This window comes from Haemaphysalis longicornis, unplaced genomic scaffold, assembly GCF_048455015.1.
Source record: "Haemaphysalis longicornis isolate Haplotype H1 unplaced genomic scaffold, Haemaphysalis longicornis Haplotype H1 scaffold_1, whole genome shotgun sequence".
Classification (NCBI taxonomy): Eukaryota; Metazoa; Arthropoda; class Arachnida; order Ixodida; family Ixodidae; genus Haemaphysalis; species Haemaphysalis longicornis.
In genome coordinates, this window is record NW_027526203.1 from 330,196,946 (window position 1) to 330,212,923 (window position 15,978).

General features: G+C 46.2%; 1 protein-coding gene across 1 annotated transcript in view; it reads right to left on the reverse strand.

Annotated features, from left to right (window-relative positions):
• Positions 1–300: 300 nt before the first annotated feature.
• Positions 301–15,978, reverse strand: part of Tyn (trynity) — a 79,321-nt gene continuing 63,643 nt past the window's right edge. The window contains exons 11-14 of the mRNA XM_077683442.1: positions 15,569–15,650; positions 13,626–13,770; positions 11,008–11,182; positions 301–3,053 (exon numbers count right to left, since the gene is read on the reverse strand). Coding sequence (XP_077539568.1) covers positions 2,896–3,053; positions 11,008–11,182; positions 13,626–13,770; positions 15,569–15,650 — 560 coding nt within the window. The 3' untranslated portion in view covers positions 301–2,895. The remainder of the gene's footprint in view (positions 3,054–11,007; positions 11,183–13,625; positions 13,771–15,568; positions 15,651–15,978) is intronic.

A 15,978-nucleotide genomic window follows, 5' to 3' on the forward strand; every position in this document is an offset into this window, starting at 1 on the left:
AGTTTTTGGGCAGACCGGCAATTCGTGTCTGCTTCCACACGATCCATGTAACACGCACCTTCCTTAAATAAAACTTGTACTCATCCAACAGCAGTCAGCATATTGGCTGCAGAAGCTTTTTGCGCTGTAACAATGGGCAGACTTGGGTAACATTTTGATGGTCCCACCTTGTCTTCTTGCAAATTTGCGAAGAGAACATGAAAAAGCACTGTTGCAGCTAGAACATTTGGAACAACGTGCTTTAAATTCAGTGGGCAAGAAGCAGCACGCATTTTGTTTCTCAACATCGTTTTATTCGAAAACATCGTGTAAGAACAGAACAGATACTCGTCTGACGCAGCCCACAGTGCACAGCAACCTATCAAGCACAAAAGCCAAACTGTCTTTGACACCGAAGGGGAAATTGGTGGCAAAGTAATGCTGTAGGCAAGAGCACCCATCGCGCACCCAAACCACCACCGCACGCTGAAACGTGTCCTCCCATCTCGTATTCGGTAGCAAGGTGAAAGAGCGCGAGCGATTCAAAGAAAAATATTGCGCCCACACGCATAGTTAAGCTTCTGGGTACGGGGCCAAACTTTTTGCCAGAACAGCACATACTGCACACAAATAAATAAAATAAATAAATAAATAAATAAATAGGGCAGATTAATATGGGATCATGAAACAAAATGCCGCAGGCACCAAGATAAATATATAGTACCAAAAAATGAAGGAGTGAGCTGCCCAAAATGTTGAGTTCAATTGTCTGCAGCCGTCTATAATGAAGCCCTCAAATGACGAAAGAAAGAACGCTTCAAACAATGTTCACATGAGCACACACACACACGCACACACACATACATACATACATACATGCGCACGTTCATACGCAAAGCTATTTACACAGTAAAGCAGGTATAACACTGTTGCTAGTAACAGCCTTCGTTTCATCTTCTATTGGTTGGGATATGTCAAACTTTTTCTGAAGCCGACAGGAAGATAGAAATAAAAATTTTCTGCCAAGAGAACTACTTCTCGATGCGAAAAGGGTAGCTTAGAAACATCATACATTCACGCTATAATTACTCTGCCCACACGAGCACGCTGGTGAGCTCACACCGTGTTTGGGATGAAGTCAGCACAGATCCGTGTACTCTCTCGGCCACTCATGGAGCATACTGTTCGTGAAGTTCTGTTTGTCTGGGCATCTAACGCCCTTATGGGCCGCCTATTTGCAGTCGCCAGTTCTTTTCTCTTTTTGTTTTTGTATTAACAAAATAAGTTCTGTATGGGGCTATGTGAATCCATACTTCAAAACTCTACATACAGTGCAAGCCTTCCCGTGGTTCCATGCTACGTGGTTACATCATCAGGGAACTACGGTTGGGGCACGCAGTCTCAATGCAATGTTTACGTAATTACTGGAGAAAATTGAGTAATCATCCAAATACATGTCAGCCTCCTGCGTGGTTGTGACGTGAATAGGATAGACAGATTTCGCGGTGCAGTGAACTGCTAACTTCCGCAATCGTTTCTGCAACAGTGGCAGCTTTTCCTGGTAGGCGCCGTTGGGACCGATTGAGCCTTTGTTTAGGTGCGAGTTTTGCTCTGATAAACCTCCGTGACAGCGACTCACATGTACGAGGCTTTGGAAGGGGAAGATCACAGCATGCGTTGAACGCCAACAGACAGTGACTATGTGTTAGGAGTAACAAGCACACTCTGCATATGGGTAGTTGTACTTCCCTGAAACCGCATTCTTTGGCTTTATAGAGATATAAAATCAATAGCAACACGTGCGACACTCAGAAAGTTACGTTATGCCCTTGCAGTCGTTATGTTAGTTTGGTGACGGATAAGCGCTGATGGCGCATGGCCTTTGAAGTGTGCTATCCCGTAACGATCATGACGTGGGGAGAAAGTGTGAGTGGCCCAACATGGGCGTATTTGCAAGCGACGCCTTCAAGCATCGAGCTACAAACCCACTGCGCTTGCAAGGTGTGAATATTCCAAATTGGGGTTTGCTGCCTGCAACGTGCGTTGTGTGCAACCCATTTTGTCCTCACCTGGCAGAAGCGACGAGATGAATGTGCCTTAGAACAAATTAAACGGAGCCTTAGAAAAGCTCGGTTCAGTTTGTTGGAACGTAACTAAAGCTACAAAACACACACCCGTCCTTGGCGAGAATGGCTGAAGAATGACATACATCACCGTCATTAGAACTACCACAGCGCAGGGGCCGTGGCAAATCTATTTGCGCTACCGACGTAAAGTAGATGTGGGAAATGCCTGTAATAGACGAGTTTTATTGCAAGGGGATTGCAAAGCTGTCCGTTATCGTTCCGTGAAGCCAGTTTCAGATCCATCATTTAGGTCTAGACTAATAATGCAGTCTATTTTCAATGCGACTTATGCATCCGCTGTCGTTCTGGCGGGAATATGTGTTTAATGACCTACTGCAGGCGCTCGTGACCACTCTAGCTTTCAATTGATGAAGTGAATGGCGAACTATTTTCTAGTGCTCCTTAGGTGTTCACTTTTTTTTAACAGTCACGTATTCAGGGAAATGGGTCGTACAGCGTGCTTTGGCAGCCAGAAGCTGCGTTACGTAGCAGGAAGCCCTCGCTCTGTTACCTTTGCCCGCATTTTCAAATTCTGTCATGAGTGCTCATACTGCTTTCTTCCGACTTTTGCAGCTAAAGCTGAAATGGTGACAGCTGTACGCTGCGAGCTATGTTCTATGCATGTTTTCAGTATTTTCATCCAGGATAAGTCCACAAAAGCTGCTAACCTGCGAAAATCTGCACTTCCTTGTTCGCACTGGTAATTAAAGCGAGTATAAAATCAAATTGTAGGCAGCCAGTGATGCACTTTGTAGGAATAGGGGTCCTGGAAACTCGACAGCCATCTTGCTCATGTTATGGACTTGACTTTTCTCTGTGCTACGAAGTAAGCCACAGTGCAGATGTAGATCACGAGCAATGTCGACGCAGTTATGCTGAGGGCCATAACAGAGTTCTTCGAGGCACACTTGTCCATAAGCTCGACAGTCTCTTGGTAGCTGAGAGATTCTGAAAACGAGAAAGCAAACAAAACATATTGCAGAGGCCGGGGTACAAAAGCACATGGTTCAAGGTATCTGGATCCGTTCTTCAGATTTTTATAGAGCGAACGAGACGTCCACACGTCACAAATCCGACAGGGCATAAGTCTGAACCAGCACGAACCAGCGCCATGGTACTTATCCCCGTTCACTGAGCTAAGGACGATACCGACATTCATGACCGAAGTGCCACGTTCGCTATCCGCCCACTCACCACACTGGGTGTTATCGATCCTTAGAAAGTTTGGAAACAACCCTACAGTGCCACAGGATCATCAAGGAATCGGGAAAACATGCCGCGCTCGTACCGCACGAATTAATTTTGCGCCTCAAGCCCTGAGGATGGTTAGGAAAGTCTTGGCGTGGCTTTTGAAGTAAATTATGGTCCAGCAGTTCTTTTCTGTGTGTGCTTCGGACAGCAGTTTGGGTTTTGTCGTGTGCTCCGGGGTCGGCTGCCGATGAGTACTTTCGGTTTTCGTTTCTCGGAACGAATAAACTCTCCGAAGCCTCGGAACTCGCTGGCAGTGTACGCAAATTTATGCAGCGCAGCAATGCTGTCACTAATTAGGACATGGCACGAGTATTAACTGATAAACACAACCAAGAGTGACCGATTAGGCAAGATAATGGGTTGGTATGACGCGCTATATGGCCTTGTTCACTCTATATAGCTCTGGTCGTTAGTACTAGGATTAAGGAAGGCTGCAGTGGCCAAGATGAAAATTTATTTAAATGAATGCATTTAGAATGCATCTGGCATGTATAGTTGGAGGTAGTGAGGTTCGGTTGATCACAGGGATAGCAAGTTTATTTCTGTAGACAGCCCACTCTCTGGACCTTGAGCAGTCGCTATGACGACTGTAGCACATATGTTGCGTATATTAACAGCAACCAACCGCATGCTTGGTGCACTTTATTGGTGCACTTATTCAAGGTTTAGCTTCAATGAAATAACCCGCGCGACGCTCGCAGAAAAAAAAAAATCGCAGATGCAGGGCTCGCGCCTTGGTGGGCAGTGATTTCAGCTCTCCCAAGCAAGTAATTAGAGCAGTGAACCAGCTTTTTTCAACTTGACATTGGAGCATTGGGAAATCGTGTTAGTAATGGTTGGTACAAAGGCGCGGAAGAGGCGCTGTGCGCTACCATGTGTCAAGTCAAACGAGCACGGCTGCATGACAGCTGCGCAGATTTTACGATGATCAGAAAGAAGGTTAATAAGTGTTCTGGTGTGGCTCGCAAGAATAAACAGTGGAAGGAAAAAATTGTGTGCGTGCGTGTGCGTGTGTGTGTGTGTGTGTGTGTGAGAGAGAGAGAGAGAGAGAGAGAGAGAGAGAGAGAGAGAGAGAGAGAGAGAGAGAGAGAGAGAGAGAGAGAGAGAGAGAGAGAGAGAGAGAGATTCCTTTGATTTAGATGTGGTGTTGCGAAATTGTGACTGCAGTACACTATCTCATCCATCTTAAAATAGATTCAAAGTTATGTGTCACTTGGTTCTGCTTTATTCTTCTCATTCCTTTCAGCGTCATTTTAATCTTGTCTTTCGTGATAATACTCTCGCGCTGGGACTTCAACCTATTGGCGGTGAGATGTTTGAGTGGCGCCCCCTGGCTCCGACGTCAGCTTAGGTACTCACGCCGCTGTCGTCTGCTACACTCGCGCCGGCGTTAAACTCGCGGCGCTGTCGTTCGCTTGTGAGAGACAGCAGTGCATGCGCTAGTAGAAATCACCGGCTTTGATGCTCTGGTGCATTAGAAAGCGTATTTCAAGTATTCAGTTATTTTTTCTAGCTTCTGACACCTGTGAATAATTTCAAACTGTATCCCGCACAAGTTTGCAACACACCAGGAGACAGCGAACCACTTTCTTGGAGCATCGCTCAGAAGATCGTGTGTAACTCGTCCTTTGTAGTTTACTTTCGAGGTTCAGTGCTCAGAGCTCTTCGATAACTATTCAAATGTGGAGGCTTCCCTATAATATTTTTGAGATGCTCTAATGAAGACTCAACAGTATAATGCTACGCACCAAGCAGCGGGTCACATAGCAGGAAACGCATCGCATTGCAGGAAACACGCACATCGCATAGCAGGAACAAAACGGCTGTCTATTATTTATTTCGTTGTTGCTCCTTGTATCAATGATTTTTTCCCCCTGGGGCCCAACGCACTGTTTTTCTGCACCGTCACAAACGTCTCATTTGGGTGTCTGGGGATGTTTGGGAGGCTCACAAAGTTGGTGTGAATATTTTCTTCGGTCTGTAAGGCATAAATTACCTTCTTCAGAAATTGGCTTTCGCTATGGCTGCGTAGATGAAGGTGCCTATCCGCAGGGTGCGTTGTTTATTGACATGCAAATGCAATGAAAAGGTTTGTACTATGCGCCACCGCGAAACCGCGCAATGTTTTCGAGAGTACTCGAAGGCGGGGCTTTTGTGTCCCGAATTTCTATCGTAACCATCGTTATCGTAACGAACTGAACCTCAACCCAAACCGTTATGACATGATTATGGTGTTGAAGGCTTGTTTTATTCGCTAACGAACGCAATAAATAGTATACGTGGCGGTTTTCAGTATAACAAGGATAGAAACCTATGAAGATGTCCACGCAGTTCTTAATTGTTTTCCAACCCGTTCAGGCGTAAAGAACAAAAACTGGCCTACTCGGGATAACGTTTCATGAATTGAAGAAATTTACTCTCTTGTCCTGTACTAAGGAGCCTGCACACTAACCAGCTCAATTTTACTGCTAAATAACTTTTCTCCCTCTCCTCCTACTCCTCCTCTTGGGTGCAGTTTTACTGTAACGCATACCTGAATATTGGGAACATATGGCTGTGGGAAATGTACCGAAATATCCCTCCAGGTCTGAACATAGGGTTACTGTATTTTTACCATACACTGACTTGTTTTGCTCAATAAGCCTCCATGCTGGTTAGAAGCCTAGTATAAAACCAGTACGCGCCTATGCACACTGTAGTTTATTTGGAACTCAACCTACATTTTTTGCGCCCCATAGTGCACGTCGGCATACTTTCATGCCACGACAACGTAAAGTGATGTTATACAATACTTTCGAGTGCTCGGCAAGGTTGCAAAAACTATTTCACCTCACATACTATTACCGGAATCGTAATGCCTTCTGCCAAAGCCGACAGCCCCGAAGGCCTGGAATTTGTTTTGGTCTTGCATTTTCGCTGCTGTTGGTTATTAGACTCTGGCTGTTCCCTTTGTTCGAAAGATTGCTGAATACAGAAGCTGACGCCTAGCTCCGACTCTGCGCGCTCCGCACAGGTCCGGCTTCGCAGGATTGGGGCGACACCGGCAATGTTTCTTCCGGAGCGGTATCAAAAACTATACTTTAAGTCATGCCTTGAGCTAGTGTATGCGACTTTAAGTCGTTTATTATGAAAATGTTGCGCATACGCAAAATCTGGCGCGGACAAGCATCAAAAGTCAACCGCGCGCAAAGAAACAGAAGGGAGAGCGCGCCCGTGTGAAGCAGATGACAAATGCGAGGATCCCTAAGCCGACGTCATGGAGACGCGCTTCGCAGCGCCGCCCGTGGTCGCGCTCACCGCCAATATCACATCTGTTAAGTTAGAAATTACCTCTGACCCCGCATTGCAGTCATACAACTTTGCGTATAGTTCGCTGCTTTGACTACATCATCCAAATTGTTGGTTACATTACCCATTCTCATCATTCAGTAGGTACAGGGTCGTCCACTCTTGGTGCTAACACGGCGCAGCATGGCCGGCGTGGCCGTGCTAAAGTTTTAGCCACCTTAGCCGTGCTCCGCGCAGCGCCATCGCACAAGCCGTGGCCGCGCATCGAAGCTAAAACGGCGCAGGAGCACAGGGGCTTGGAGGCGGGGCTTCATGTCATCTGCTAAAGCGCGGGAAACCGCCCTGCTTGCTTTGCTGTGAAGCACGCCTAAGTCTCGGCATGCTTGTAGCGTCTTATCCCGCTGCAATCGCGTTGCGGGATAGCGCACTTCACTCACTGCGGTGCGTTGCGTATTTTCTGCGTACGACAACTGAGCGCTTCCTCTTTTCAGTGCCACGATCCCACTGAAGCTGCTAGGATGTGCTGCTCCCGTACCTTGTTGGGGGACCATTTCCCGAATATGACTTCATCCTACAGCCATGACAACTCGCCGATACACAAGTCGAAAAAGGTTGCTGCGTTGCTAAAGGGTCGTGTCGTCGCAGTTCTAAAATGGCCTCTACAGTCGTCTGGCCTTATTGTCATAGATTATGCCGGGGGCCACATGAAACTTCCTCTGGCCCACCGACAGCTCCGTGCCCTCTCAGCGGACGCGCTGTGGGCTATAGTCCAGGGGGAGTGGGAGCGGCTTAGATCAAGCAACAACCACTGTCGGTCCTTCTATTGCATGCTCCCTGCGGAACAGAATGCGGGTTGTAATAAATGCTGGTGGGGACGCTCCCGCTACTGAGCTTTGGGTACTTCCGGAAGTGCACCCCACACGCGAAAGAGACTTCGCAGCAGTGACGCCTGAGCGGCCTCAGCGGCAATAAATTTTTTCGCGGTAAAAGTGTTGCTAGTTGGCAGCTGTCCTTGAGGTTCTTTACGCTTGTTGCCTATGTTTTGCACTGAATTCCACCTGACACGAGAAAGAGTTGTGTTGGAGGAAAACTTTCATCGGAAACCAGGAGATTGACTGACCAATTAGCCTGCTTAATATAACAAGCAATACCTTACACATAAACAAACACTGGCGTTATGGACTGAACTCATTGTAATTTTTTTTCTTAATATTTACGACATTTGTTGTCGAGTTTCACGAGTTCGTTTTGTCACATTCGAAGTCGCATCGAGCAACCCGCCAGCGCATCCGAGCTAGCCTGAGCATGTGAACATTGCTATAAAAAAAAGCGAGCCAGACGATATATCCGGGCAGATCGCCGTCTGCTTTAGGGAGCCAATCCAGAAAATGAAGCTTTACTCCGTGATCCTCTTTAGAATGCAGTCAAGTCCTGAGAATGCCCCGCTGCGATGGCTCAGTGGTTAGGGTGCTTGGCTATACAGTTAAACCTGGATATAACGAAGTTGACAAAAATTCGCAAGTTTTCGTTACATGCGGGAAGTTCGTCACATGCAGGTTTCGAGTTAAAGCTCCCGAGAATGAAGAAGAAACGGAATCAGAATGCTGCACGCTGAACTCGCCCTTCAGGGATTTCATTGACAGTGAAAAACAGCGTGATTTGCGCATGCTGCTTTCCCATGAGCATAGCCTCTACACGACGCTCCAAAGAAACAAGGTCCCTTACACCGTGTTCACAAACGTAACTTAAGTATCATACTTTGCCTTTTGACACTTTTTGGTGCCAGAACGCGTTTAAAGGACCAAAGTTATGATAAAAGGGCGCCTTTGTGCGTATTTGATGCTCTTTTCCGCACTCGAAATTGGCTGTACCGGGCGGCGACGACATTTAAAAAAGCGAGCTTGTCTCTTAAAAAGACGATACTTTTCGCTTTGTGGCAACAGAACTCATCACTGACGAGCCGACACTACAGTTAGCAGTGGAGATGTGCTACTACACGCCGACAGGCAGGCCTAGCACCTCAAAACCTTGCTCGGAACCGGCACTGCACTCACATGTGGAAACGCACGGTAGTTTGGGGTGCGGGAAAAATTCACTAAATTAGTGCATTTCTCCAGCCGATTTTTCAGAAGTGGAAAAAACAATGACTCGTCAGCGTAGCTAATTCGTTACATCAAGGTCACCGTCGCTCCGCCCTCGTTACATAGAGGTCGCGAACACGTGGGCTTCAATGGTGCTGACAACTGGGGAATTGAAAAAAAAACGTCGTTAAGTCAAGGAATTCGTTATATAGAGGTTCGCTACATCCAGGTTTAACTGTACTGAGCCTGGAGACCCATTTTCGGTCCTGGTAGCAGGTTCCGCGTTTCAATAGAGGCGAAATTCAAGAAAGCGCGTTTGCTTCGCGATATCTGTGCACGTTAACTAAAGAGCCTCGGGTGGTTATCCGGAGCTCTTCTCTACAGCGTCTTCATAGCCAGAGTCGTTTTGCGGTGTTATACCCCATAACCCGAACCAAACCAGTCCTGAAATGTTTGCAGTGATACATGCATTTAACTGGGATCGTGGGACTGGAAAGAGGAAGCGCTCAGTTGTCGTACGGAGAAACTACACCACGCGCCGCAACGAGCGAAGTGCGCTTTCTCGCAACGCGGCAGCAGCGCGCTAAGACACTACAAGCATGCAAGACTCATGCGTGCTTCACAGCAAAGCACGCATGTCATGCTCCCGCACTTCAGCAGACGACACGAAGCCCCGCCTGCAAGCCCCTGTGCTCCTGCGCCGCTTAGCTTCGATGCGCGGCCGCGGCTTGTGCGCTGGCGCTACGCGGAGCACGGCCATCTTACACGGCCGTGCTACGCCGTGTTCGCACCATGACGACCCTGTACATGTGGTATTCGCAAGTATCTTAGTAACCATCCCCATTCTTTCAGTTACTCTTCAGTTTTAACAGCAGAGCTGTTTAAGCTTTTAGTTCCGCCGTCGAGCGTTACAAGAAAAAAAAATACCAAGAAAAAATACCGAGCGCACGTGAGCGTGCGCCTCGGGAGGAGCGCCCGGCGCCCGTCCGCTCGACCTTCGAGAACACTCTGCCCAGCGTTCGCGGCGTGACCTCTCACGTGCTGTTCTCCTCGCCAGTTCGTATGCGGTCGCGCCTGAAGTGGGGAGCACAGACGCCGAGTTCGCGAAGCCGTTTGTGGCGGGTTCTAGCGCGTGCCAACGCGGTCCACTTTGGGAGATATGCGAAAGCCTGCGGACAGAACAATCCGGGCCTGCCAGTCATGGAAAACTTTCAGCGGCAAGTTCGGAAGTTCTTGTGAGGTGCAACAGCCGGGTCTCCGACGAAGGGAGAAGGGGCGCCAGCTCTGCTGTTTCTCCAGCCTTGCACCACTGGTGCAAGCTGCGCCCATTTTCGCTATGTCGAAGGCTCAAATTCCAATTTCCCTTCTGTTTATTACTTTTAATTTTTCCGCTTAATGTTTAATGTTTAATATTTGGAGTTCGTCAGTTTGAGTGTTTTCTTGATAATAACTCTACCTCCTTGAAGCAATTTTTAAGCTTCTGTTAAATTTTGTACCATTAATATTACCGAATATTCAGATATTACTGAGGCCACCTTGTCGTTTATCCCTATGCTGCCGGCCTCCTGGATTCTTAAAGGAGTGAATGTATTTCCCGAGCGTGGCAATGAACCAGTGTGCCTCCCTTCTACTGACAGCATGTCCCGTCGCTTTCTCGGGATTACCCCTCTCCACGACTGTACCTTTGCCGATCACTTCAACATCCTGCATCACTCATGCTGGTCTTGTCCAAGACTTTGACATTAAAAATAGTAATAATAACAACCGTGGTTTGCACTTAAGATGGAATGTGTGTCATTTTTGTTCGAATATTTTCCATGTGATTTTCCACATTCGATTTTTATCCTTTCTTTAGCAGAAACAAATATTGGTAACTTCAGGTTGCTCATCTCTTCGAACGCAGTATATGTGCATGCTATTCTAATCCGTTCTAAAAGTTCTCATGGCAGATGCCCCTAAACTTCTTTCTTACGTGGTCGTTCAAATCTCCCGGAACCATTACGTAAGGCGGGGTATCACCTTTTTTGCTACCGACTATAAATTCTCGTCGTAACTTTCCGTGGCTTCATCTCTCATGGCTGAACATTGGGGCGTAGACTTGTACGATCTGTAGAATGTATTTTTATGTAGTGTGGTTACGATTGTTGTGACCCTCTCCAAAAAAATGCCTCATTTTCCCCTGCCATCTCATTAAACGTTCTTTTTTTTTCTACCGGAACACACGCGTATAGCTGTGACAGACACACTGGGGTTGATTCATTGGTGCCACGTAGACCACGTACCGTTGACTGCCGGTGGCCTCTCGGTCATAGATCTGGCGGCGGGCTGATCCCCGATGTCCAGCACCAGGATCTCCTGGCTGAGCGTCATCTCCTGGTTTGTCCTCCTGGAGACTCCGGCAGACCGCCTTCGGCGTCCCCAGGACTCGATGTTTTCCCGGCCGTGCGTGCACACAACCTGCAAGAGGTAGACGGGGTGTCGTGCACTTGCACCGGGAGACAACGGCGAGCACCAAAGGTTACCGGTCCAGTTCCAAACAGAAAACAAATAGGAAGCACATCAGCAGCCAACCGTTTGATACATTCGGTTGTTCCAAAGTAAGCAGAGGTATGTAATTGGGTTCGTTGTTTTCTTTGTTACATGAAATGTTGAAAATGTAAACCAGGCTTGGCAAATGTAGATAAGCAAGATGTTCTGCAGAAGCAGCAAACCGCGGCGCTTACTAATGAGACCGTGATTGTCAATTTAATCAAAAAGATTGTGAGAAATCGACAAAAATTCCCATGGTAAAAGGATTGTTCACAATATCTGGTCAGATATGTTCTTTAAGGGCCAGTAAATATGTTTCAGTTGATCTGCCTGTTCTCAGTTAATTATTTTAAGGTTTCGTGGCTAAAGGAAAAAAAAAAACTGGTAACACAGATAAGTCTGTATAATTTGACGTCACGTTCCGTTCCCGAACTTTCAAAGTCAAGTAAATTCTGGCAGTTTTCATGACGCTTAAAATGCACCGGATCAAATTAAAGATGCGAACAAACACGGGTACAGTAAAAAAGTAAAACATAGTTTGCTGGTTTAATCTGTTCACTGTCAATATCGAGCATTCGGTTACTTTGCGGTACCATAAATTTATTAAACATCTAACGTTTATATGTCGCGGCAAGACACACGCTGTTAGGAGAACAACCAATTCAGTAGCTCTGAAACGAGAGCAACTTTTGTCCGCATGGTTCTTCTTATATTGCTCCAGAAAACCTGCAAACTCATTACCTTCTATTCCTCGATTCTCAACGGTTGTAACTTGGGAAAGTAGGAAGTGCTTCGCTGCCTAAAACCGTATTCATTGCTCCCCACGTGCGCCGGTGTGTTGCCATGCTAGATCTACAAATAACCACTGATAAGCAATTGTCTGTGTATCGTAGACCCGAGTCTAATAGATTTTGTTGTTTCTTTAATATCTTCAGTTAGAGTGTGCCAATTGCAATTTTTTCATTCGAAGCGAATGCGAAGTGAATTATGAGATTGACGGAATAGCTTAGAATCAAAGCGAACATAGCGATTTTAAATAAGAAAACTGAAATTTACAAATTATCCGGAAAACTTCAGATACTGCTCTTTATAATATAAAATGGTTGTTTAAAAACGTTCGGAAGATTTTCTACGGCATAAAAAGACACACAGAAGCTATCCTGTTACTCTAGCTATGGGTTTGTTTACGAGATTAAAATTTGTATAGCGGCACGTTCGCCTTATGTGGTCACCTCAACCACACGTGTTCCGGTTTTAGTGTAATGAAAGTATAACTGCATAATATCACAAGCTGTGATTAACACAGTTCCCTTTAAAAAGACGAAAATGGTAGTTCCGCGAATGCTCACGTCAGTCCTGGAAAGGAAGCTTGGCGTATGGGGAAGCGCAAGACATGAAAAGTTTGCCCGCTTTACAGACAAACGTTTGCAAGCGTGCCCTCCAAGATTTTTCGTTTATCTAGAGAGGGCTGAACGGGGCAGCTGGAGCGCCACGACGACGGACGCGAAAAGAGAAGCACCAGGGTTGGTGGCCCAATGCCAAGGTGATAAGAGGCGCTCCAAAGGCCCCCTTTCTTGCTCTTTAGCTGCACATCACCGGTGCATTGCGCGTAAGCCTGCCGCCGCCAACGGACCAAGACTTAAAGAGCGATCCTTCACTAATGCTAACTCGTTGCGAAGAATATATTTCTCATTTGTTTTAGCGGGAATTTCTGGATTTGAACAATGAATAATTGCATGTATCCGAGTTGATTGAAATAATTGTCCACTTCCGTTTTCAAACTTCGAAGTACTTCGACAATATTCGAATTTTTGAAATAGTGTTATTCAATTTGAAACCGAACGGGATATCGTGTTATTCGCTTTTACATTCTAAAGTTCCGAATATTCCCTAATCTTTAAAGTTTCCTAAGGAGGCTTGCGCAAGAATAAATAAAAGCGGCACACTTTTTATTCAATTTGGGAATTTGATATTCGATATAATCCAGTATTCTGTTTTAGTGAAATATTCGGGCGCGCTCAAAATATTAGGACTTGAATTGAGTGCTAAATATTCTGTACTCTACTGCTTAACACCCCGTAACATCAAAACTAAGCTCTCAAGAACAAATGATGTCAATGCCATATTGTGAACGTGGAAACGCAAATACGCGTTCTATTATCGTTTTTCTTTTTCAACGGTCGCTTTTATTGACGCCTGAGAGCACCTATGCTTGTAAACAATGATGCGTGTTTTTAAGAATACGATATAGGGGAAAAATTGTTCCATACTTGATTCGGTATTGCAGGACAGTTTTTTCAATCGAAGATTCGAATTCAATTAAATTTTTAAAATTTTCCATTCCAAAAGATCTGGAATGAGGCTCACTTACCGGCTCGCATCTGCCTACGCAGTACTTGACGTTGCACTGGAAGATGACGCCATATGATTCAGTGAACCTAAATGCCTCGTAGGAACTTTGAAGGCTGCTGTCGATTTGGAGAAAGCCAGGGAAGATTGTAGGGTCCACAGGGCATCTGCAAGGATGAAAGGCAAAATGCAAAGACTAAATGAGGCCCCGGCAGTTGTCTGAAAGACTGAAGGAACAAAAAAAATTGGTCCCGTTCCCGCCCTGCGAAAGTGGATGTCCAGCAAAGCTTTTGTAAACCACTAGAAATCGTGATGGAGGAGGGTATGGAATGTTTCTCGTCGTCTCGGCGGGCTTGCCGCTTGCGCTCGGCTAGTGTCACTAGATAAGTGTGCAGAGTATTGGCACTCATTTCTCCTATTGTTCCGTGCCGCCGCCATGATCATTGGTCAGTTCGCAGTACCTGACACTTGTTTACACTGCGACGGTTCATGGGCGCCGCCATTTTGTTGTTTATGCGTTTTAGTCGGTCAACTCTGGTAGGCTTAGCTTGTCCTCCCTGCTGTGCGGCTGCACGCGACATACGTCGTTCAGAATGCGAATCAAAGATAACGCGTGTAGCAGAATTTCAGCAGCACAAGTGTGTCCAAAGATGCCGTTTTGCTGCATGTACGGTAGTCTTGTTAACAAACGACCCGGTCAAAGTTAACGGCGAAGCCGTGGATGCGGCAATCTCGCAACACTGATGGACGCCAAATTGGCTGCCATTGCTGACTTGCATGCCTCAGTGCAAGTACCTTATCTACTGACTTATCTACTGACACTACGCTCGGCTTCTCCGGCGGCAAATGCTGGATCCTGCCTAGCCTGACGCACGCGCTCGGCCACTTGGGCAAGAACTGCCCTATTTAGTGACACTAGTACTGCCTAGCCTTCAAAGATGATCTGCAAACGTAATCTTTACCAGGAACACAAGGTGGGCGGTTCTATTGTTCACAGACGCCTTATCATCCATAATACGGTTTCGATGCTTGCTTTGTGTTTTCCTTAAACAAATTATGAACTCTATGCTGTATACCTGATTATCCCGACGCATGCGCTCGTCTTAGGCCTTTACGCCTTGGAGTTTTTGCCCACGGAGATGGAACCATTTTTTTTTTTGGGGGGGGGGGTAGAGGTAATCAGCTTTACTGTAAAAATACCAGAGGACACCTAAGCACTTTTGGATGGTGAATGCGAAAGCATGAATGCCCAGCCGGACGCATGAGACGCCTCGTTTCGCCTCGCGCTGCGGAAGGGCTTTGCTGTCTTGCAGTTACAGACGCTTTGCTTTGCGAGCCGCCTTAACGCTTTCGATTGGCTCTTGCGCGTTATGCGTCTGCTCGTTCATGCCGCAGTGTAATGAGAGACTTGACGACGGCGGTCGATTTCGCCGCTTGTTGTTCTGCAGGCACAAACAAAGTTCGTTCCAATCAAATCCAATGTTCTCTTCCCTTCATCTGCGGTATACTGACGGGGACGACTGCCGTGAAACGCCTCGTGATATAGAACGCCTAGTGCAATGGAACGCCTCCAAAAAAGCCGTCTCTCTGATGCGGACGCCGGACTCACGCTTTTTTCGCTCAATGGGTCATTTAAATCTTTTGCCTCGGTTATTGATGGTCATCTGGTAGCTCTTTCGAATGTGTGAGCATCTCTTCCTCCTCCGTCGCGAACTTGAGGAGGCTCAGCCCGATGCGCACTTCGCGCTCCGGCTTCAGAAATCCGTAGCGTGGCGCTTCTCGCCCGCGCCTCGTACACTCAACGAAACTCCTGTCGTCAATCTGGCTGCTTCAGACAGGAGTTATCGTGGTAGATGATATGGATGTATAGAAAAGGTCAGGGGAAGAAAAAAAGGAAAAGCGCAGCGAAATATGAGACGCAAAATAAAGGTTAAAAGAAGTAGAGTAAAGGATAGCGATGCGCACCCTCTTTCGTCGATGATCTCGAACGTGCTTCTCGCATCCTTAGCCATGGCGATGCAACTTCGTGCGAAGATTCCGTACGGAGCTGTAGGATAAAAGAAAAGTCGATTAGAAATCGCGTCCTATTTGACAGTTACAAGGCACCATAGGTAGGTTTTAAATTTACAAGGTAAATTTGGGGTGGGAGACTGTGCTGCCCGTCAGCTGTTAATGGGTGGTTGCCGGCTATCACGTCGTCTGTAGCAAATAAATAAATAAATAAATAAATAAATAAATAAATAAATAAATAAATAAATAAATAAATAAATAAATAAATAAATAAATAAATAAATAAATAAATAAATAAATAAATAAATAAATAAATAAATAAATAAATAAATAAATAAATAAATAAATAAATAAATAAATAAATA